Genomic DNA, 24,681 nt, shown 5'->3' with positions numbered 1-24,681 from the left:
AAAAGCTGCAAGGAAAAGCCAGGGAACTATAGACCGGTGAGCCTGACATCAGTGGTGGGTAAGTTGTTGGAGAGGATTCAGAGCGGACATATATGCATTTGGAAAGACAAAAATTGATTAAGGATAGTTGCCATGGCTTTGTGCGTGGGAACTCATGTCTCTCAAACTTGAATGAGTTTCTTGAAAAGGTGACTATACAGTAAGGGCAAACTATACAGTAAATAAATAGTGATGTCTTGAAAAGAGTTCACATTACAGAAGAGGAGGCATTAGGGGTTTTAAAACGCCTAAAGGTAGATAAAGGTTGAAAGGGCGAACTATACAGTAAATGGAAAAGTCCTCGGGAAAATTGATGAACAGAGAGATCTGGGTGTTCAGGTCCATTGTTCCCCGAAGATGACAACGCATGTCAATAGGGTGGTCAAGAAGGCATATGGCATGCTTTCCTTCATTGGGTGGGGTATTGAGAACAAGAGTTGTCAGGTCATGTTGCACTTGTATAGGACTTTGGTTCGGCTACATCTGGAATATTGTGTGCAGTTCTGGTCGTCACATTACCAAAAGAATGTGGATGCTTTGGAGAGGGTGCAGAGGAGGTTCACCAGGATGTTGCCTGGTATGGAGGGTGCTAGCTATGAAGAGAGGTTGAGTAGATTAGGATTATTTTCATTAGAAAGACGGAGATTGAGGGGGGTCCTGATTGAGGTCTACAAAATCATGAGGGGTATAGACAGGGTGGATAGCAAAAAGCTTCTTCCCAGAGTGGGGGACTCAATTACTAGGGGTCATGAGTTCAAAGTGAGAGGAGGAAAGTTTAAGGGAGATATGCATGGAAAGTTCTTTACACAGAGGGTGGTGGGTGCCTGGAATGCGTTGCCAGCGCAGGTGGTAGACGCAGACACATTGGCGTCTTTTAAAATATATTTGGACAGGTACATGGATGGGCAGGGAGCAAATGGACACAGACCCTTAGGAAATAGATGACAGGTTAGACAGAGGATCTTGATCGGCGCAGGCTTGGAGGGCCGAAGGGCCTGTTCCTGTGCTGTAATTTTCTTTGTTCTTCTTTGTGACCAAGAAGATAGATGAAAGCAAAGCAATAGTCTTCATGGACTTTAGCAAGGCCTTTGACAAGCCTTCACGTGGTAAATTGGTTGTTAAGGTTAGATCCAGGGAGGGCTAGCCAACTGGATACAAAATTGGCTTGATGATAGGAGACAGAGGGTAGTCGTAGAGAGTTGTTGTTCAGATTGGAGGCCTATAACCAGTGATATGCTGCAAGGATTGGTGCTGGGACCACTGTTGTACGTCATTTATATAAACAATTTGGATGAGAGTATGTGTAGCATGGTTAGTAAGTTTGCAGATAATGTCAAAATTGGTGGTACAATGGACAGTAAACGAGGTTATCGAAGAATACATAAAATCTTGAACAGCTGGGCCAATGGGCCAAGGATTAGGGCAGAATTCCTGGGTACTTCCAGCATTGAGAATATGTTGGCCTCATTGAAATTTAGTTTTGGGCTGAGGTGGCCTCTAGGTTGTCTTCATTGTTTGCTTGGCTATGTCTTTGTCTGCTTTTTTTTTCTCACCAAAGTTCTGTTCTATATTCACAGACGATGGTTTTCCATTCAAAACAATCAGCTGGTGTATCAGAAGAAGCTAAAGGTGAGTCTGACTGCTTGTGAGCTTATAAACATAAAGTGGCTTACCTGCATCCCCTTCATTTCTAAGTCATAACATGGCTGAGAAACCAAGTACAAGCATTCTTGCTTGACAATATTGCTCTAACACTAGGTAAACGGTGCAAATGAAATTAAAAATTGCTTTCATGCAACACCCTTCACGACCTGGGAAAAATCCATAGCTTTTTTAGTAGCCATTGAAGTATTTTAAACAGTTGCTGTTGTAATGTAAGCAATTCAGCAGTTAATTTGAACACAGTGAGTATCCACTATCAGCAACAATACATGTAACTGGATTACGACTAACATATACAGTTTAAAAGAAGAAGCTTGGGTGCAATATTAGGCAGCACAGAACTGTTGGACCATGTGAACCAATTGTCTATTTCTCTTCTATACATTCTAGGTGATTGCATGGATGAGTTAATTTGGGTTCAAGAGCAAATGGAGAAATGGAGGTGATGGCACTGGGCTAGCAATAGCAAGGCCCAGAGTAATGTGTTGGGGACTTGGATTTAAAATCCACCAGGGCACCTAGTAGAATTTAAATCACTGAATTCTAGAATTGAAAGGGAATCTCTTACCAATTAATAAACCAGACTCCTAATGGTTCTTGGAAATAGTCTAGAAAACCACTGCACTTCGTTTTCATTGCTGTTCCTTCATTTTCAGATCTGTTCCATCACAAAATCTTTCATTGTTTTCAAGAGTTTGTAACAATATGCAAATCTGTGGGCTAAACTTTCCTAGATGGCAAGTTAATTGCATTCTCCTCGCCACCTTTGTGGGACGGAGAAGCTTCAGCATGGTGCTATTTATAGCATAAGCATTCTGCCCTTTGATTGGAGAACAGGCGCAAGGTTGATCTGTGCCTGTAATTAAGTTGTGTACATAGAACATTACAGCACAGTACAGGCCCTTCGACCCTCGATGTTGTGCCAACCTGTCATACCGATCTCAAGCCCATCTAACCTACACTATTCCATGTACGTCCATATGCTTGTCCAATGATGACTTAAATGTACCTAAAGTTGGCGAATCTACTACCCTTGCAGGCAAAGCGTTCCATTCCCTTACTACTCTCTGAGTAAAGAAACTACCTCTGACATCTGTCCTATATCTTTCACCCCTCAATTTAAAGCTATGCCCCCTCGTGCTCGCCGTCACCATCCGAGGAAAAAGGTTCTCCCTATCCACCCTATCTAACCCTCTGATTATTTTATATGTCTCAATTAAGTCACCTCTCAACCTTCTTCCCTCTAACGAAAATAGCCTCAAGTCCCTCAGCCTTTCCTCGTAAGACTTTCCCTCCATACCAGGCAACATCCTAGTAAATCTCCTCTGCACCCTTTCCAAAGCTTCCACATCCTTCTTATAATGCGGTGACCAGAACTGTACACAATACTCCAAGTGCGGCCGCACCAGAGTTTTGTACAGCTGCAGCATAACCTCTTGGTTCTGGAACTCGATCCCTCTATTAATAAAAGCTAAAACACTGTATGCCTTCTTAGGAGCCCTGTCAACCTGGGTGGCAACTTTCAAGGATCTGTATACATGGACACCGAGATCTCTCTGCTCATCTACACTACGAAGAATCTTACCATTAACCCAGTACTTTGCCTTCCGATTACTCCTACCAAAGTGCATCACCTCACACTTGTCTGCATTAAACTCCATTTGCCACCTCTCAGCCCAGCTCTGCAGCTTATCTATGTCTCTCTGCAACCTACAGCATCCTTCGTCACTATCCACAACTCCACCGACCTTGGTGTAGTCTGCAAATTTACTAACTCATCCTTCTACGCCCTCATCCAGGTCATTTATAAAAATGACAAACAGCAGTGGACCCAACACCAACCCTTGCGGCACACCACTAGTAACTGGTCTCCAGGATGAACATTTCCCATCAACTACCACCCTCTGTCTTCTTTCAGCAAGCCAATTTCCGATCCAAACTGCTATATCTCCCACAATCCCATTCCTCCGCATTTTGTCCAATAGCCTACTGTGAGGAACCTTATCGAATGCCTTGCTGAAATCCATATACACCACATCAACCAGTTTACTCTCATCTACCTGTTTGGTCACCTTCTCAACGAACTCAATAAGGTTTGTGAGGCACAAACTTCCCTTCACAAAACCGTGCTGACTATCCCTAATCAATTTATTCTTTTCTAGATGATTATAAATACTATCTCTTATAACCTTTTCCAACACTTTACCAACAACTGAGGTAAGGCTCACTGGTCTATAATTACCAGGGTTGTCTCTACTCCCCTTCTTGAACAGGGGAACCACGTTTGCTATCCTCCAGTCGTCTGGTACTATTCCTGTAGACAATGACGAGTTAAAGATCGATGCCAAAGGCTCGGCAATCTCCTCCCTGGCTTCCCAGAGGATCCTAGGATAAATCCCATCCGGCCCAGGGGTCTTACCTATCTTCACACTCTGTAGGATTTCTAATACCTCTTCCTTGTGAACCTCAATCCCACCTCGTCTAGTAGCCTGTATCTCAGTATTCTCCTCGACAACATTGTCGTTTTCTAGAGTGAATACTGTCGAAAAATATTCATTTAGTGCTTCCCCTATCTCCTCTGATTCCACACACAACTTCCCACTACTATCCTTGATTGGCCCTAATCTTACTTTCGTCATTCTTTTATTCCTTAAATACCTATAGAAAGCCTTAGGGTTTACCCTGATCCTATCCGCCAACAACGTCTCATGACTCCTCCTGGCTCTTCTGAGCTCTCTCTTTAGGTCTTTCCTGGCTACCTCTTAGCCCTCAAGCGCCCTAACTGAGCCTTCACATCTCATCCTAACATAAGCCTTCTTCTTCCTCTTGACCAGAGATTCCACTTCCTTTGTAAACCACAGCTCCCGCGCTCTACAGCTTCCTCCCTGCCTGACAGGTACATACTTATCTAGGACACACAGGAGCTTTTCCTTGAATAGGCTCCACATTTCTAATGCAGTTTCCTTCCCCATCCTATGCTCCCTAACTTTTGCCTAATCTCATCGTAATTGCCTTTCCCCCAGCTATTACTCTTGCCCAGTGGTGCACACCTATCCCTTTCCATCACTAAAGTAAACATAACAGAATTGTGATCACTATCACCAAAGTGCTCACCTACTTCCAAATCTAACACCTGGCCGGGCTCATTACCCAGTACCAAATCTAATGCGTCTTCGCCCCTTATTGGCCTATCTACATACTGTGTCAGGAAGCCCTCCTGCAGACACTGGACAAAAACTGACCCATCTATAGTACTTGAACTATAGTGTTCCCAGTCAATATTTGGAAAGTTGAAGACCCCATGACAACTACCCTATCTCTCTCACTCCTTTCAAGAATCATCTTTGCTATCCTTTCCTCTACATATCTGGAACTATTCGGCGGCCTATAGAAAACTCCCAATAGGGTGACCTCTCCTTTCCTGTTTCTAACCTCAGCCCATACTACCTCAGTCGACGAGTCCCCAAACATCCTTTCTGCAACTGTAATACTGTCCTTGACCAACAATGCCATACCTCCCCCCCTTTTCCCATCTTCTCTGTTCTTACTGAAACATCTAAATCCCGGAACCTGCAACAACCATTCCTGTCCCTACTGTATCCATGTCTCCGAAATGGCCACAACAGCGAAGTCCCAGGTACTAACCCATGCTGCAAGTTCACCCACCTTATTCCGGACGCTCCTGGCGTTGAAGTAGACACACTTCAAACCAACTTCTTGCTTGCCGGTGCCATCTTGCGTCCCTGAAACTTTATTTCGGACCTCCCTACTCTCAACCTTTTCTATACTCAAACTATCTTGAAATTCTCCAGCATCTGCAGTTCCCATTATCTCTGGGTCATAGTTTTAAGCTGGTTGGAGGAAAGTATAGCGGGGATGTCAGAGGCGGGTTCTTTACACAGAGTTGTGAGAGCATGGAATGCGTTGCCAGCAGCAGTTGTGGAAGCAAGGTCATTGGGGACATTTAAGAGACTGCTGGACATGCATAAGGTCACAGAAATTTGAGGGTGCATACATGAGGCTCAATGGTCAGCACAACATTGTGGGCTGAAGGGCCTGTTCTGAGCTGTACTGTTCTATGTTCTATAATTTTGGTTCCCATCCCCCTGCCCCATATCCTTTGATACCTTTGCCCACAAATATCTAAAGTTCCATTTTTTTCTTCAGCAGTTTCAACCTTTTGGGGAATAATTGATTGTGTTAATCCTTTGAAACAGTTAGCTAATTATTCCATTCATTCTCCTAATGGTTCTTGGAAATAGTCTAGAAAACCACTGAGATTGAGATCAAGTGTTGGCCATGCCCGAGGTCCCCATGTTCCATGAAAAAACTAAAATTCCAGTGTATTCCGCTAATTTGCTAATAAATTGAAAGAAGCTGTAATTTCAATTCATTATTTTCAATAATACAGGATAATCTAACAGTCGTAGTGGAAGACCTCCGACTGTGTACAATAAAGACTGGTACAGACAGTGAAAGACGATTCTGCTTTGAAGTCGTGTCTCCATCAAAGTGAGTGTGAATTTGCCAATGCCTAGTAAATCTTTAATATTGATCTGTCTTCTGAACAGATAAGGGTAAACAGAGCATGTAGTGTTCAGTCATGCAAGGCCTAGACTGCTAGTGTACTTCGTTTTAATTGCCATTCCTTCATTTTCAGATGTTCCATCACAAAATCTTTTATTGTTTTTAAGAGTTTGGTAACAACATGGAAATCTGTGGGCTAAACTTTCCTTGATGGCAGGTTAATTGCAATCTCTTCGCCACCTATGTGGGACAAGGAAGCTTCAGCATGGTGCTATTTATAGCGTAAGCATTCTGTCCTTTGATTGGAGAACAGGCGCAAGGTTGATCTGTGCCTCTAATTAAGTTGTGTACATTGCCCCATATCCTTTGATACCTTTGCGCACAAATATCTAAAGCTCTATTTTGTTTCTTCAGCAGTTTCAATCTTTTGGGGAATAATTGATTGTGTTAATCCTTTGAAACAGTTAGCTAATTATTCCATTCATTGTCCACAACCTTCCAATGTTTACTTTTGAAAGTATTTATTTAATTCCCTTTGAAAGTTACCTTTGAATCTGCTTCCATCACCCTTTGAAGCAGAGCATTCCTCTCTGTTTTTTTTTAAAACCTCATGTCCCCTGTAGTTGTTTTGTCAATTATTTTAAACCAAAGCACTCTAGTTATTCAAAACTTGTTACAGGATGGAAATAATTCTCCTAATTCACTAGCAAGACTCCAGATAATGTTTGAATATTCCACACTTCAATTAAATTTCCCCTTACCTTTTTCTGCTCTAAAGCAAGAACAATCTCATTTTTGCTGGGTGTAGAACATGGTGTGAGATAGTCAGGCTCCTCCTTATCCTGAATTATCCATCCTTGAAACGTTGTGCACAATGAGAAACAAGATCCTTTAGACAGAAAGTTTAAGGGACTCATGTGGAAAGAGTATTGCTAATTTCTGTCAAGGTCAGCAATGAGTGATGGGAAATCAGATACAACCTGACAATTGCCCAGTGTCTATCAAAAGAACTTGGGGTATAGTATCTTTGCCTATACAGTAAAATCATATTAATCACAGCAAACTCACTCACAAATCCGTATTAAGCAGATTTTTGGGATAGCCAAGTTAAGTTCCTATCTAACCGAATTTGCTTACATACAAGCTCTGTGGAAAAAAAATGAAAAAAAACAGATTTTCTGAAATTGTCATTACTTTTCCATTTGATCACACCTTATATGCATGACTTTGTACAGTAAAGGCATTCAAAACGCTGGGAATTAGGTCTGAAAATTAGGTTTTTCAACTTAGCATACTGTGTTTCAATGAGTGCAATAGTGTTGGCCATGTTGTCAATACAGTCAAACATATTTCCCGTGCTTTCATGCTGCTGTACATAATCCCAGTACTTCAGAATAATCGACAAACCCACTGGTGGAAACTCCCATTCCTTCACACTGCAGTTTTTCACTGCACATCACTTCTCTTTTTCTCCAATCTACAGTGTTTTTAACTTCCTCACAGGTTTAACCAGACCTGAACATTGTTTTGCTCTTGGTGTTCAATTTTTGCTTGCCTGTGATTTCGTGCTCCAGCAAGTCTAACTCTGCTCTATTTGTTGCCATGGTCCTACGTAAAGCATGCATGAATTCAGCTACTCCAGAGTTTACCAGGCCAGAAATTTGGTTTATCATGGGCATCTTTCAATTGTATATCCTGTTCTGTCATTAAGAATGACCGAAAACTTCACCTCAACTGATGTTTTAAGTTTTCCAAATTTGAATTATCATAATTTCCCTGTATCATTGAACTGGTAAATCAGAAACTATGATTTCAAATTGCAGTTTAAAGATCTGTCTGAATTCAATTTAACAAATCTGAAAATAAAAGGCTGGTATCAGTAAAAGTGACCACAGTCTATCAGGTAGTCAGTCATTAAACCCTAAACAGTTCATTAATGTCCTTTTAATGAGAAAGACTTATTATCCTTATCTACTGTAGTCTGGCATCCAGGCTGTCACAGGCCCTTGCCTCTTGTGTTTAGTGAGAATCAGTGTCTATAAAACTATACAACAAACGGTACCTAAAATACCATTGTGGACAATAAATATGCACCTTGCTAATTGGTCTCACGTCCCACAATGAATATACTGCAATCAGAGCCTCAGATTCAATAAAGGGCAATGTTTGACTGACATACACCTCATGTTTTCCTTCACACATACAAAACATAAGTACTGCTACTAGAACACACTTTTAAATAGCAGCCTGTTTTAATATTTACAAGACTTGCAGCCATGATGCCCAAGTTCCCTATTCTTATGCTTTCCTTCTGTTCCCTGGCAGGAGTTGCATGCTTCAGGCTGACTCTGAGAAACACCAGCAAACTTGGATCCTGGCGGTACAATCAAGCATTGCAACAGCATTTAATGAGAGACGAGAGGACAATTATTCGGTACAGATAAATTTATCTAAACTTTAGATTAGATTCCCTACAGTGTGGAAACAGGTCCTTCAGCCCAACAAGTCCACATTGTCCCTTGGAGCATCCCACCCAGACCCATCCCCCTATAACCCACCCACCCCTGAACACTACGGGCAATTTAGCATGCACTTAGCCTGCACATCTTTGGACTGCGGGAGGAAACCGGAGCACCCGGAGAAAATCCATGCAGACGTGGGGAGAATGTGAAAACTTCGCACAGACAGTTACCCAGGGCTGGAATCCAACCCAGGTGCCTGGCACTGTGAGGCTGCAGTGCTAACCACTGAACCACAGTGCCGCCCGAATGATAGATAGGTTCCATGTGTGCACACAATGAATCACACTGGGATATGGATTCCATATATTCTGACACTCAAGAGGTACAATTCCAACATATCAGCTCCCACTAGGATATTGATTCTCTACACTCTCACTGGGGTATGGGTTGCACACACACTGACTTACTGGAATTTGGATTCCTCACAAAATAAGTCTCACAGGAGTGTAAGTTCCCCACACAATGGTACATAACTATATAGACACTAACTCTCACTGGGTACTATTCACACATACTGATTGTCAATGGTGGGGGTGGGGGCTTCCATCATGTAAACAAAATGGAGTTCCTTCATTTCAGATCATACAGACTGCAAAATATTCATCACTGTTATTCATCACTGCTAAGGTGAATGCCTGATCTCACAGAGCCATGTGTTTTCATCATGACTATTGGGCTGTGATCAGGAACAGGAACCCAGATGATTTTTACACTTCTCGAACCAAGAATTTAACTGTGGTCCCTCGATTACCCTCTTCCAAATTGAAATCAAGGACCAGAATGAGGGTGGAATTTGGTTTGTGTGGTTCAATTCCCAGTCTAGGGAAACTGTTCAGCATCCTTCCTGAAACTTACCCTGATTCTGCTGAACTATGGACTATACTTTTTTTAAGAACTTCTTACTGTTGTTATCTACATTTGTTAGTGTTGATGTCTTTTCAGAAGTTGGAAAGGACTTCGTCTATGTCTACAGGAGTCTTGGATTTCCCTGACGAAGCAAGACCCGGAAAGGAAAAGGGTCTCGAGCAGGTGCAAGGCATTCCAGGGAATGCTCAGTGTTGTGACTGCAATGAACACCTGCCCGAATGGGCCAGCATCAACCTTGGCATTACCCTCTGCATAGAGTGTTCTGGAATCCACAGGTAAAGGGCAGGAGAGAGGTGCATTTGCCCTCTAACTTAAATTTTAATTTGGTGCAATCTCTGAACACACCCTTTGAGGTATCTAAGTATTGAACAGAAGAATGTATGATATTTGTTGTATAGACTTTCTGGAGTATTTGACGAAGTTCTTTAACAGTTTGAATGAGTTATAGGTGAAACTCTTATTAAAAGCAAATTACTGACAAGATTCTGTAGCACATAAGCAGTCCAACCAGGGAAAGGGCTATATTGGACCTGGTTTTGGGAAATGAGCCTGACCAGATAAGGGAGCATTCTGGGAGTAGTGGCCATAATATTGTAAGTTTTAAGACACTCATGGATACGGATAACAGCAGCCCTTGGGTGAAGTTGCTAAATTGGAGGAAGGTGAACTACATGAATATTTGGCAGAAACTGGAGAATATTTATTGGAGATGGCTGTTTGAGGGTAAATCACATGTGGAAGTCTTTGGCAGCACATTCCTGAAATGTCTCATTGTTTAAGAAGGGTAGCAGGGATAATCCTGGAAATTGCAGGCCCTAGAGCCTCATGTCGATGGTGGGAAATTATTCTCAGGGACAAGATCCAAAAGCATTTAGAAGCAAAGAGTCTTATTAGCAATGGACAGCATGGTTTTGTGTGGGGGAGGTCATGCTTCACTAACTTAACTGAGCTTTTTGAGGAGGTGACAAAGATGATTGATGAGGGAAAAGCAGTTGATGTTGTACATAATGACTTCAGTAAAGCCTTTGACAAGGTCCTTCATGGCAGATAGGTAAATGAGGTGATATGGTATCAAGGGTGAGGTAGCAAGATGAATACAGAACTGGCTTAGTCATAGGAAACAGAGGGTGGCAGTAGAATGAGGATTGTGACTAGTTCTGTTCCACAGGGATCAGTACTGGGAACTCTACTGTTTGTGGTCTATACAAATGATTTGGAAGAAAACGTAGTTGATCTAATTAATAAGTTTGCAGATGATACAAAGACTGGTGGAGTTATGGATAGTGAAGAGGACTGTCAAAGGATACAGCAGGATATAGATCAGTTGGAGGTATGGGCAGAAAAATGGCAATTGCAGTTTAATCCAGACAAATGTAAGGTGATGAATTTTGGAAGGTCAAGTACAGGTGAAAATTGTACAGTGAATGGCAGAACCCTTAGGTGTATTGATTTGCAGAGCGATCTGGGTATACAGGTCCATAATCAGTGAAGGTGACAGCAACAGGTAGATAAGATAGTAAAAAAAGGCCAATGGCATGCTTGCCTTCATTGAAAGGGGCATTTAGCATAAGGATAGACAACCTACGCTGCAGTTTTATAAAACTTCAGTTAGGTCTTACTTGGAATATTGCATACTGTTCTGGTCACAGAAAAAGGATTACCAGGATTTTGCTTGGTATGGGGATTTTAGCTATCAAGAAAGATTGGATAGACCGGGTTTGTTTTCACCGGAATGCAGAAGGTTGAGGGTAACCCGATAGAAGTTTATAAGCTTGTGAATAGCATGGATAGACCGTAAAGTTAAGACATTTTCCTACGGTGGAGAGGTCAACTACTGGGGACACAGGTTCTTTGTGTGGAGGTTAAGAGATGAGTGAGGCAGGTTTTTCACACAAAGAGTGCCTTCAATACGCTGCCAGTGGAGGTGGTGGAAGCAAACACAACAGCAGCATTCAAGAAAAACCTGGACGAATACATGAATAGGAAGGGAATAGAGGGATAGAAATCCTGCAGATGAAGACAGTTTTATTGTTGAAGGGCAAATTGTGTTGGTGCAGGCTTGGAGGGTCAAAGGGCCTGTTCCTGTGCTGTATTGTTCTTGTTATGAAATTAGTTGTGCAACAGGATGCAACTAGAGTAGTGGTCAAGTATTCTAATTTCAGAACGTGACTAATGGTTTCCTGCAAGGATCAATGTTCAGCCTCAACTACTCAATGTATTCATTAATGTCTTAGATGATTATGGGAAGGCATGGATCTAAATTTGCCAATAATGCAAAGATGAGTTCAGTCCTTTAATCCGTTCTACCATTCAATTAATCATTGCTGATTTCATGGAATCCCTACAAATGGAAACAGGCCCTTTGCCCAACAAGTCCACACCGACTCTGAGCATCCCATCCCAGCCTATCCCTTTCTCACGCACCTAATCTACACATCCCCGAACACTATGTGCAGTTTAGCATAACCAATCCACCTGGCCTGCACATTTTTGGACTGTGGGAGGAAACCGGAGTACCTGGAAGAAACCCACACAGACACAGGGAGAACGTGCAAACTCCACACAGACACTGAACCCAGGTCCCTGGCACTGTGGGGCAGCAGTACTAACCACTAAGCCAGTGTGCTGCCCCATATCTTAATTCCAGATATCTGCCTTGGTTCTGTAACATTTTAATATCTTTACCTCCAACAAAAATTTAACAAGATCAGTTTTGATATTTGCATTTGAATCCTTGTGTTACATTCATAATTTTTAATAAGTTAATCTCCTGAGGTGTACTGTTAGTAAATTGTAAAACTCCGAAATATTGAGTTGAATGCTAAGAGTGAGTAACGAATCTAATTGTTAGGAAAAACCCCAGCATTAATCTTTAGGAATCTGTCCTAAGAATGTAAGGAGTGGGATGAGATTGTAACTCAGAAAAGAGGCTAAAGACGTGACAACTGGAAGCGCATACTAAGCAAGAGAGAACTAATTTTGGTTCTTTTATTTCTGTCAGGAGTCTAGGTGTCCATTTTTCAAAAGTCCGATCACTGACTCTTGATTCCTGGGAGCCTGAATTGTTAAAGGTGAGTACTTTCCAGGCTCAATATGGTTTAAACTATATAACATGGGATGACCTGCATTTAAATTCCCCTTTACCATCTCTACGCCCCCTTATTTTTCTCTCTGCTTTTCCTCCTTTTCTCTCATCACTACTTCCCTGCACCCTTATCTCACATCCTTCCTTTTGTCCCCTCCGTCCTCTTCACCCTTTCCTTTTTCTTCACTTGTCCTCAACTCACCCTTCCTTTGCTTCCCCCCTTTCAGCCTTGTCTTCTTTCTATCTCTTCCCTTCTCTCTTTCTCTCACCACAGCCCCCATTTCTTTTCCTTTTTCCTCTCCCATTCTACTTCACATCCCCCCCCAACACTTTCTCAGGCTCTCCCCTTTCTCCTCCCAATTCCCCTCGCAGTTTACCTTCATTGCAGCCTTTTCCACCCCTAGTTTTACTCCTGTAATCTGCTCATCTCCATTCCTCATTGTTCTTTGTCTTCCACTCCCGTTACTCAACAACTACCCCATCACCCCTTTTTTAACTCACCAGATCCCCTCTTGATCTCTGAGCTTTCACTACTACCCTAACCCTGCTTTAATTTTCCTCTCATTCTGTCACCCCTTTCACACTTTGTTTCTCTTGCAAACAGCTGATGTGTGAATTGGGAAACTCTACTATTAATCGGATCTATGAAGCTCGAATCGAAGAGATGACAGTCAAAAAACCTCACCCTGGATCTCCTCGGTAAGGATTACAGTATGAGGATAACATCTGTTTTCAGGTTGCAGAGATCCTGTTTTACCTTTATCCTGAATGTTGATAAAAGGCATAGTGAATGACAGCCTTTCACTACTCTCCTTACTTAGGCAGGAGAAAGAAGCCTGGATTCGGGCCAAGTATGTGGAGAAGAAATTTATCCACAAACTTCCAGAAAGTGGCATCAGACTTCGAAGGTGTAGCTTAAAACGAAATCAGCGTCCCAATACCCTGGAGAAAACCCAGAAACCTGAAAAACCACCAAAACCTTTCTTGAAGCCAAAAGGGAAAACATTCTCCTTGAACTCAGGTAAGATTGAAACTTCCTTTGGTTTAAATACCATTGACCACAGGTCATTACCACTTGCAGTGCAAAATAGGTTTTTCCTCACATACCACAATATCACTTGTCTAAAACCATAAATCGATGTCCCATAGGGCTTGCATCATCAAAAAATGGGAATGGAAACTGTGATGATCTTGTCCTTCGTAGTGAGGTCCCTCCTCAGCCCCTTTGCTTTTAGAAGAGCTCCAGGTTCTCCAACCTTTCTTTGTAATTAAAATCCTTCATCCCTAAAGTGATTTTGGTAAATCTCCTCTGTACCCTCTCAAGGACCCTCATATCCTTCCTAAAGTGCAGTAACCAGAAATGGATAACATACTCTGGTTGTAGTCTAACCAGAGCTTCGTGCAGGTTGAACGTAACTTCCATGCTTTCGTACGCGATGTCTCTATTTATAATGTTCAAGATCCTGGAAACTTTGCTGATTACCCTTTCAATGTGTCCTGCCACCTGCAAGACTGATATACATTAATCCCCAGATCTCTCTTTAACTGCACACTCTTTGAAACTGTACCTTTCAGTCTCTACACCGCTCTCTAACCCTTCTGCCAAAATGCATCACATTTCTCAGTATTGAATTCAAGTTACCAGTTGTCTGCCTCTTCCAGTGGCCTATGCCCTGTTAAGCTGATTGATAGCAATCACATTGTTTCCCACACCTTCAAGTTTAGTATTATTCTGATAATGGAAATAATGTAGAGTTGCCAGCATTGGACAGGGGTGGACAAAGTCAGAAATCACACGGCACCAGGTCATAGTCCTGCAGGTTTATTTGAAAACACAAGTTTTCAGAGCTTTGCTCCTACTTCAGGGGATAGTGAGAGGTGGTATCAGACACTGAACTTATAAGTAAAAGATCAAAGGGTCACACCACTGATGAGGATATTTTAAACAAACCTAAGTTGCTGTTAAATCCTTAATCAGTTAGAAAGTTTTAGTTGATCAATAATGTACATGTAAATCCCAAATTTTTTTCAAATCACTGCATTGAGAGAACTAAAGGTTTTATTAGTGTAAAGAAGAAGTGACATTTTAGGTCAGACAATGAAGGCTAGGTGTGAGGCCTTGTTTAGAATCTGTGTTTCATAGTCAGACTGGTTTTATTTGTAAGTTAGGAATTTATAAAATGCCACGTTGACTGACTGTCTATAGATGGCGTGTTTTTGAATAAAGTAGAATGTACCTGCAAATACAAATTCACCCTATAGATTTACGTGTGTGTGTGTGTGTGTGTGTGTGTGTGAGAGAGAGAGAGAGAGAGAGAGAGAGACAGAGACGGGGGTAGGGAGAATGTGTGTGTGTGTGTGTGTGTGTGTGTGTGTGTGTGTGTGTGTGTATGTATGCATTTGTGTGAGTGTGTGTGTCAGAATGTATAGTGTGGTGGGGTCACCTGTAGTGTAACATGAACCCAAGATCCTGGTTGAGGCCATCCTCATGGGTACTGAACTTGGCTATCAGGCTCTGCTTGGCGACTCTGCGTTGTTGTGTATCCCAATGTCTGCCTTGGAGGACATTTACCTGAAAATCTGAGGTCAACTATCCTTGACCACTGAAGTGTTCACCCATTGGGAGGGAACATGCCTGTTTGGCGAAGCAGCATGAATCTACAGGATCATAATGTAATACTGCGTAACTAAGAGACAGAATTAAATAGAGCTCTCATGGAGATCGTTAGAGGATGGACAATGGGAGAATCTCGTAAAGCAACTGAGGAAGCATAAAATAATCTGTTGAGATTCACATGGATGTACTACGTTAGCTTCGCATAATGCAGAGATTCTGTATCAATAAAACAGCATCCTTATCAGTTCAGCTCAGAAAAACAAGTTTGGGGAGGAAAAAGAAATTCAATAGATTCTGGAAAATTACTTGAACCCAATCAAAACACTTAGCATTTACCAGTACTATCAATTCCTAAAATGGATGGATCAATTAGATTCAACTGCATGCAGTCAAAAATAAGATTTGTACTCATTTCCAATATTAGAAGGTTGTATTAACAGGAAAAGACAGGGTCAACAAAGATAAACTATTTCTACTGGTTGAGGATTCTAGAACTAGAATTAGGGACAGTTTATTGTGGAGAGATTTCTAGACATCTTTACACACAAAGGGCGAGAGATGTTTGGAAGTCCTTTCCACAAACAGCAGTGAATACAGGGATAACAAGGTGCAGAGCTGACTGAACACAGCAGGCCAACCAGCATCAGAGGAGCAGGAAGGCTGACGTTTTGGGCCTAGATCCTTCTTCAGAACCGTTCTTTCTGAAGAAGGGTATAGACCCGAAACATCAGCCTTCCTACTCCTCTGATGCTGCTTGGCCTCCTGTGTTCATCCAGCTCTACACCTTGATTCTCCAGCATCTGTAGTTCCTTGTATCTCTGAAGCAGTGAATACAAGATCAGTTGTTAATTTTAAGTCTGAAACAGATAATTTTTTTGTTAACCAAATGTTATTAAGGGATATGGACCAAAAGCAGATAAATGGAGTTAGGCCCAAGATTAGCCATGATCTCATGAATAGTGGAACAGGTTAAGGGGTGAGTAGCCTTCTCATGTTCCTGCGTTTCTAAGATTGATCTATTGAAGTGGTACTGGCAAGTCTTATTAACATCAAACAGGAAGAAGATATCCACTTTTGTGACTCCAAATGGGTTAGGCATGTGTTAAGTAATGCAACTTGGGTTAAAGGATGCCCCAACTACATTTGAAAGGCTAATAAATCAAGTCATAGCTGAAATATGTAGTAACACATGAGAGGAACATCTGAGACAAGTAGCAGACTCGCTTAAGCAATTACACTTCACTGGTTTTGCAATAAATTTGTCCAAAAGTGTATTCACAAGAGTGATAGTAACTTATTAGGTCAGAGATAATGGGAACTGCAGATGCTGGAGATTCCAAGATAATAAAATGTGAGGCTGGATGAACACAGCAGGCTGTTTAGGTCATACTTCTCAGTGGAAGTATTTTACTAAACAGAAGGAGGCTTTACGATTGTCATTGGCTCTTCGATATTTTGAAGTCTGTCTCTGACATTGTAACAGATATACATTAATCTACAGTGACCATAACCCATTGGCATTCATTGAAAAGTTCAATACTTGAAATGTAAGACTACTCAGAAAATATTATTTCATCCATTTAATGGTAAGCTTATTCATATTTCTGGAACAAATAATATGATTACAGATGCATTGCCCAGCGTGTAAAATAATGATGTAAGTTAAAAGTTTAAGAAATGAAAAAATGTTGTATTTTTGTTTGGAGCCGGGTAGGGGGAGGATGAATGGATATAAGTCACGTGTTTTGTTATTTTTGTATCACGTACCGCAGGGGAAACACTTTTTTCAAATGGTGTTTCAGATCAAGTGTGAAGGTATATAAAGGCTACTATTAAATTTTAAGGTCTCAGGCATTCCTTCACGCTATATTATACAATAATAGATTCCCTTTTATCCTTCTAAATCAATATTTTTAAATAAAATAAAATGAGTCATACAAAATGCTACATGCTATATTCCCATTTTTTCTTTGCATATTGACGTTCAAAGTTTCCCTTTTCCAATATGGATGACAGTTTCTGAGGATTTGTTGGTTTGTTTAAACAAAAATTCACTAGCTGACCCCTTCTATCCACCCATTCCAATTTGGAGATTTCTGCAGTCTCCAATATCTGTTTTAAAAATGCAAAATCAATCTTCAGTTTTTTCTTCATTCACATATTTGTTGAGTGTATTTTATTCTATAGTGACTTATTATCATGTAGCATTCAACAACTGATTCTAGTCAATTGCTTTTTACAATTTCTTCCAATATTTTTGCTAAGAAAAGCACCACATCTACTGCCCCACCAAAAGTGAGCTTTTGTCACTGACTACCTTTGTAATACTAATCTGATCTTATTACCTTTCTAAGCTAAATTGTAATATTTCCTTCCTTTTTTAAGGTAAAGTTACAAACACTTCTGCACTCAAGAACGCATCACAAATGCACTTAGGAAACTTGATTAAAAACAAGAAGTTTCATGTTTCTGACATCTTGCACTGATATAAACTTTAAAACAAAAAGCTTCATTTTTAATTTTTTTCAATGTTTTGTTCACAAGAATATCTCCTGTGTTGGGATTTTTCATAATTTTGTTCAACTGTAATACTTCAAATCTCTCTCATCTGGTCTTGTTTGGGGGTCAATCAATTCAGCCATCCATTTAGACTTTGCATTTGATCCATTTCAGTTTTCTAAGCTGCTGCATTCTTTTTCTGATAGCAATGGGTTTCTTTTGTGGGGAAGACTAAAACTAGGGGACATACTTTAAGAACAAAGGGTCTCACTTTTATGATAGCGATAAGGAGAATTTTAGTCTCCCAAGGTCAGTTAAGAGTGTGGAATTCTTTTACTCCAGAAGGTAACAGTCTATAAATTTACACAGGGATGAGATAGATTTTTGATAAACATGGGAATTGAAGGTAATAGGATGCAGACCAGGGGTCGATACAGAAATCAAGGACCTTGGTGTTGCTACTGGTTCAGACCCAAACTTAGCATAGTAGCCTTGCCCCCATACAAGCACAGTGGGGCCCAGAGGTCTGGGACTCAGTTGTTGGGCCCTGATGTACCCCCACTGCCCCAGGAACTGGTGCTGTCTGGAAAGTGGAAGTGAGACAACAACTAGATTAGCCATGATCTTATTAATGAATGAAGTAGCAGGCTAGAAGAACTGTTTTCTGTTTTTCTACTCCACTGTCCCATGTTCCCATATCTGTCTCAATGCCTTCATTTTTTTGGTTTACTGTCAATATTCCTCTACCTAGTTGCTCCGTGGAATGTTTTTACTATGTTAATGGTGTTTTATAAATGTAAACTGCTAAAGCACAGTGTCAGTTTAGGTTCACTAATTTCAGTTTCTCTTTCTGCTGTTCCCTGTTTGTAGATATCAATGATAAAGAAATCTCAGGTGCTGAGAGCTGTGACGAGCTGCGAGACCTCCATCCAGGGGCACTGCTTTACAAAGCCGCTGCACTCCAAAATCTCCCAGTCATGGCTGATGCACTGGCACATGGGGCTGATGTGAACTGGGTGAATGGATCAGATGAGAACAAAACTCCACTTATCCAGGCAGTGACACCGGTAAAATTGGAATTCATTATATTCAGTAGAGAGAGTGATATTTCTCTACATCTATTCAAATGAAGGGATTGGCTTCATTGATTATGTTTGTTTTACAAAGCAATATATAAACTGAAAACCTTTGAAAAGCTCTATAGTTTATTCAGTTTTAAAATTCCTTGGAAAAATGTGGAAACAATGAGCAAATGCAGATATTGCCCAACTTTTACCATGCTGAGGTTGCAGAGGTTTGCAGATGTAAATAAAATCACTAGACTAAGGAAGGATATATTACTTCGGTGTGTCAGACACAAAATTACAAGTTTATCGTACTGGAGGCCACTACTTAATGTATCAAGTTTAGTGACCTTTCGCTGGAGAAAGAACTTGCATTTCAATAATGCCTTTCATGTCCACAGGATATCTCAACACATTTCAGAGTTATTTAATTACTTTTAAAGTGGTTCCTGTTGCAATGGAGAGAAGCACAGGAGCCTATTTATAAACAGCAAACTTTCTCAAACAAGCATATGAGACAAATATCGAGGCTATATTTCTGGCAGTAGTATTTAAAGATTGAGGTTGGCCAAAATATCAGGGATCTTGTTCCAATAGTGCCATATGATTTAACAGCCATCTGAGAAGGTAGAAGGCCTTGGTTTACTCTTTCATCCAAACAATGGCACCTCTGGCAGTGCAGTAATTCGTCAATAGTACGCAGGAATGCTCGATTGAATTGCACAGCTACCATCGGTTATGAAGAAGGGTCACTGGTCCTGAAATGTTAACTCTGATTTCTCTCTCTGATGCTGCCAGACCTGCTGAGATTTTCTAGCAATTTCTGTTTTTGTTGTACAATTAAGTGTTTAACATGTCTGATCCCAGCCTTTTGACTTTAAGTTCAGTGCTGTCCACTGAGGCACAGCTGAAACAAGAGCAATCCAACAATAATTCCTGCTCCACAATCTCATCAACGCTCATGAAAGTTCCCTCCCACACTAGTAATACTGTCTTCCAACCTCTTGTCAGGCAGAAGATACAGAAGGTTCAAGATCCCTTCTTCCCTGCTGTTATTAGACTGCTGAATGCACCTCTCTAATTTAAAGTCTGCTGTTGATCTTGCTTCGTGCATTACCTGTGCAAGTGTAACCTTGTACACCTTGCTCTGTCTAAGCACCCTATGATCTGTTTGTTCTTGTTTGCTATCATCTGCCTGTACTGCTCACAAAATAAAACTTTTCACTGTACTTAGGTACATGTGACAACAATAAATCAAATCAAATCTACCATAGTTTGGTTAAGCAATACCATACAATTGCCTGTTTCACTTGAAATCTTGACCTAATAATTTTGTTTTTAAAAACTGTAGTTGCTTTAACATGTGTGTGTATGTGATTTATATCAATGGGTACCTTCTTAATGAGAGCTGATAGGAAGTGAGTATTTTTCTACAGGGATCCTGAGAATGGAAGGTAAAATAGCCCAGATTGCTTCCTGAAATATTATCCCTCATGATTGAACAAAAATGAAAACATTGGGCAAGTGTACATTAGGTGGGTGGTCTGGTCAAATCATGCAAAGATAGAAGGATAACTCTGTGCTGAATTACACGTACTTGATGTGAAGATCCTGCTCCTCGAATCATTGAAAAATGTGATTCATAATCTAGATAGTTGAACTAAACATTGATTTTTTTTGGTCCCTCTTTACATTCCTTCTCTTCGGCTCCATGATATGTTTCCTAGGGTTCCTTGGTAGCCTGTGAATTTCTGCTGCAGAACGGAGCCAATGTGAACCAGACGGACATCCACAGTCGTGGTCCTCTCCACCATGCCACTATCCGTGGACACACTGGGTAAGGCAGGCGATGGCATTTGATGCATCTAATGCTGCAAAATTAATCATGCCTGCTGATTTGACATCGTAAATTATTTAAGTCATTTACAAAGGAAATGTGACTAGTTCTAAATCAGAAGCCAAAATTGATTCAGAGTGAAAGATCATGATTTGCTATCTCATGTCTGGCACTTTCTTTTGTTCAAAAATTTGAGCCAGATTTAGACAGTTCAAAACAACACTGAAAAATATTCCTTTATGCTGTCCCATCAAATATTCACAGCACAGTTATAGCATAGAGTTGGATACAAAGCAAACTTCCCTCAACAGTGTCACCATCAGAAACAAGGGTCAGTACAGCACAAGGTAGACATTGACTAAAGTTCCCTGCGCACTATTCCCATAAAATATTCCCAGGGTAGGTACAGCACAGGATTAGATACTGTTAAAACTCTTACCTATACTGTCTCCATCAAAAACAACTCTGGCCAGCACAGCATGGGTTATATACAGAATAAAAATCTCTTTACACCTCCCTATCATTAAATACCTAGAGCAGGTACAGTAAAAATTAGTTACAGAGGCATTTTTCATCCTCCATTCTGATGGCAGAAGAGGAAGAAGATAATTTTTTTTGTTTTAGAGATACTGAAATAGAAAAAGGCCATTTAGTCCCTTCGCTTTGTCATCTCTCAGTCTCTTTGGCATAGCTTTTGGTTTCCTATCATAATACCATCTCAGATCACTCAGTCAGTGCTAAATTCTTCTGTAGTGCTATGGATTGTTTCACTGATTTAACACGGCTAGATACATGCAAGTTGACATCATACTGCATTGCTTTTATCTACACATTAACTGTCTATTTGCCCGATGACATTAATGCAGAACACTCACAAGAAGTTTCAATAACTATTGCAGCTTCATTGAAGTTGGTGTATTGTTATCAAGATAAATAATTATTCAGTTGACACCTATTGAAGTTACTAATGCCAACACTTAAATGGTGTGTTTATTATGCTCTGTTTATTATAATCTGTGATTTCTTATAGTCTAGTGTGTCTGTTCTTGAAACGTGGAGCAAGCCAAACTGCAGTAGATGAAAACGGCAAAAATCCAATTACAATTGCTATCGATGCTGCAAATGCAGACATCGTCACGCTGTGAGTACCACCAACATCCAGGATATCTTTCTTACCCTCTATGATCTACCTTTCCACACTCTCTTCTACTACCTTCCTTTCCCACTCTCAAAGACACTCACTTTCGCTGGGTTGTGTACAAGCAGTATTCGGTCAGCTCTTGGTTCCTCACACAGGGGCTCATTCCTCGTGCCTGCATCAAGGCAATGAATGTTCATGGGATATTGGTTTATGGTCAGCTGACATCCATGTGAGTCAATGAATAATGACTAAAAAGCATAAGCCCTTGCTTACTTTTCCTTTTATAGCCTGACTATTTCAGTAGACCTAATATCATTTATAACAGTTGATGATTTGCACTGCCCAAATTCAACTAAACAGACAGAGACTTGAGACTGAATGTACAATACTTCTGTTCTCCATGTTAAAAAACACAAACTACTGTCCTCAAAATTTATGCTAGCAGAAAAGCCTCTGAGCAGAGTATGTAGTTCTGACGATAGTCCTCACTATTAAATTGTCATTTGGCCTTACCCTAGAAACCTAACTCTGGAAGATTAGTCCTAGTTCTCATGCTTAAAATGAATTATCTGCAAAGTTGGAACAATGTTAATTAGTAGACAGCCATCTCCTGCCCATCCCATTCCCCAGTGAGTGGAAGTGGTTAACCATGCTAAAAGAAGAGTTAAATACCGTTCAAGCAAACTGTCTGCTACAACTCATCACTCTGGAGAAAAGATAAGGCCAGATTTAATGTAGGACTGCAGGGGAAAGATAGGAAAAGGAGGCAGCCATTTTACATCTCAATAAAAACCAAAAGAACCAAAAGCCATTATATCTCTCAAACCGGCTGCATCATTCAATAAAACTATGCCTGATCTGTGACTTAACTCCACATCTCCAGCTTTCCCAATATATTACCAAGCCTTTGGTTAACAGAAATCAATCTGATCATTTTTTTTAACCATTCATGGAATGGGGCATTGCTGGCTAGGCCAGCATTTGTTGCCCATCCCTAAAAAATTGACAACTGATCTAACATCAGAATTCCACATTCTCACCTTTGTGTGATGTATTTCTTAATGTAATTCTTGAAGGATTAAGTACTAGATTTTTAGACTCTGGGTGAAGGGTGTCATATGAAATTGCAGAAGGAAGAAGTGGGGTATGCGGTGATCAGAAGGAAGATGGAGTGAAGGATTTCTAACATGGCCGCAGGGGGTAAAGAAAGACATTGGTCCGTAAAATTTGAGTAGAGGCCGGGGGAGCACTCCAGCTCTCCTGAGTCCAGCAACATTGATTATAGATATACCATGTTTTTAGATCATCTTGTCCCCTTGAGTGGAGGGTCCCTTAATATTCATCAAGAACAATGTACATCACGGCAACTTTTTTAAGAGAACTGGACTTCTTTTTCCAGTTCCAATGTTAATCTAAAGCTCTGTCTGTACCCTACTTTCTTTCTTTACTTGAAGGACAAAAATCAGGATTATTATAAAAAGGAGGGGCAGTAGTACAACTGGATGCTGTTTCAAAGAGCTGAATAGACATGATGGGCTGAATTATCTTTCTTTGATTTTATGATTCTGCATATGAGACTCTCTGTGCTAAACCCTAATAATCTGCACATTGAATTTTCAGGCTTCGGTTGGCTAAGATGAATGAGGAGATGCGAGAAGCAGAGGGTGTCTTTGGACAAGCAGGTTAGTATTTTTGTGTCCAATGCTGCATGTCATCTATCAGGGTTTAAATCATGAGGTGTTAAATTAATATGGACTGTGAAAACCAAATCAGTACACACACACACACAATGTGGGTGCTGTGGGTGGAAATAAACACTATTTCTACGTAGCATTACACCAAGCACAGGATATTTGCTCACAAAGCCTCTGACTATACTTGATACTGAGGAGTGGGTCAGAGGGTTTCAGTTTCTCACTTTTCTGATCCCTTGTTTTCTTTTTGTATCTTTTTCTTCTCCTTTCAGGAGATGAAACGTACAACGACATTTTCCGAGATTTCTCGCATATGGCCTCAAACAACCCAGAGAAGTTAAAACGTAAGAGTCATGAACTCAGAACCTCAACACTTTAAATGTTACAACCCGGCAGTCACCCAGAGATATCCTAGAGGCTGGCTGTACGATTCTGACACCAGGTCTAACATGCTTCTTCCAAACCACTTAAAGCACGAACAGTGAAAAACAAACTGGTTGTCCACATAAAGCAGGAATATCATTTTAAAAAGTTCAACAGCATTGAGGAGCTGAGGAACCCCATTTCCTTTCCAGAATCAGGAGATGCTTGCTCCCTCCATCTCATCAGATTGAAATCCAATCTAATTGCACTGTTCCTCTTGACCTTCATATTCTGGAACTCAACTAATGCCATTCTCAATCTGTCTGAATTCAGCCACAGCTCTGGGACATTTCAGGACAACGTTTCCAGATAAAGTTTCAATCGTGCTCCTATTAGTTGTTACATATCCAAAGTCACAAATCTAAACAGATCTTGAGGTTCAAATTCAGAATTATGTGAGTGGCAACTTTTTACTCCAGGCCCCATGCACAGCTTAAGGCTGCAGAAATCAGTCGTGCCGAAGCAGAAGCTGTTAGATTCAAAAATGAACAGCAGGATTCAAAAGAAATGTATCAGAAATTTTGAGGCAATATATTAAGTAGTGATAAAGTTCAGTTTGAAAGTTTTTTAAATAATACATTAGTTTGTAATGATGTATTTATATAAAACAGAGCTTTGCTTGAAGTTTTCAAAAATAAACTTTTTAAAAAATGTATGGTTTACATATTTAATTGAAGTGTTCTTGGTTATCTCAACAAGAAGTC

General features: G+C 40.6%; 1 protein-coding gene across 1 annotated transcript in view; it reads left to right on the top strand.

Moving 5' to 3' along the window:
• acap1 (ArfGAP with coiled-coil, ankyrin repeat and PH domains 1) overlaps positions 1 to 24,564 on the top strand; it is a 128,496-nt gene extending 103,932 nt beyond the window's left edge. Inside the window, exons 12-23 of the mRNA XM_059642632.1 lie at positions 1,617 to 1,668; positions 6,113 to 6,213; positions 8,554 to 8,662; positions 9,693 to 9,892; positions 12,619 to 12,688; positions 13,307 to 13,401; positions 13,524 to 13,723; positions 18,689 to 18,885; positions 20,610 to 20,719; positions 21,750 to 21,860; positions 23,481 to 23,542; positions 23,827 to 24,564. Coding sequence (XP_059498615.1) covers positions 1,617 to 1,668; positions 6,113 to 6,213; positions 8,554 to 8,662; positions 9,693 to 9,892; positions 12,619 to 12,688; positions 13,307 to 13,401; positions 13,524 to 13,723; positions 18,689 to 18,885; positions 20,610 to 20,719; positions 21,750 to 21,860; positions 23,481 to 23,542; positions 23,827 to 23,933 — 1,414 coding nt within the window. The 3' untranslated portion in view covers positions 23,934 to 24,564. The remainder of the gene's footprint in view (positions 1 to 1,616; positions 1,669 to 6,112; positions 6,214 to 8,553; positions 8,663 to 9,692; positions 9,893 to 12,618; positions 12,689 to 13,306; positions 13,402 to 13,523; positions 13,724 to 18,688; positions 18,886 to 20,609; positions 20,720 to 21,749; positions 21,861 to 23,480; positions 23,543 to 23,826) is intronic.
• Positions 24,565 to 24,681: the final 117 nt, after the last annotated feature.

Source organism: Stegostoma tigrinum, chromosome 45, assembly GCF_030684315.1.
Source record: "Stegostoma tigrinum isolate sSteTig4 chromosome 45, sSteTig4.hap1, whole genome shotgun sequence".
Classification (NCBI taxonomy): domain Eukaryota; kingdom Metazoa; phylum Chordata; class Chondrichthyes; order Orectolobiformes; family Stegostomatidae; genus Stegostoma; species Stegostoma tigrinum.
The sequence above is the reverse complement of the archived record's forward strand: the minus strand, read 5'-3'. Positions and strand labels throughout refer to the sequence as shown.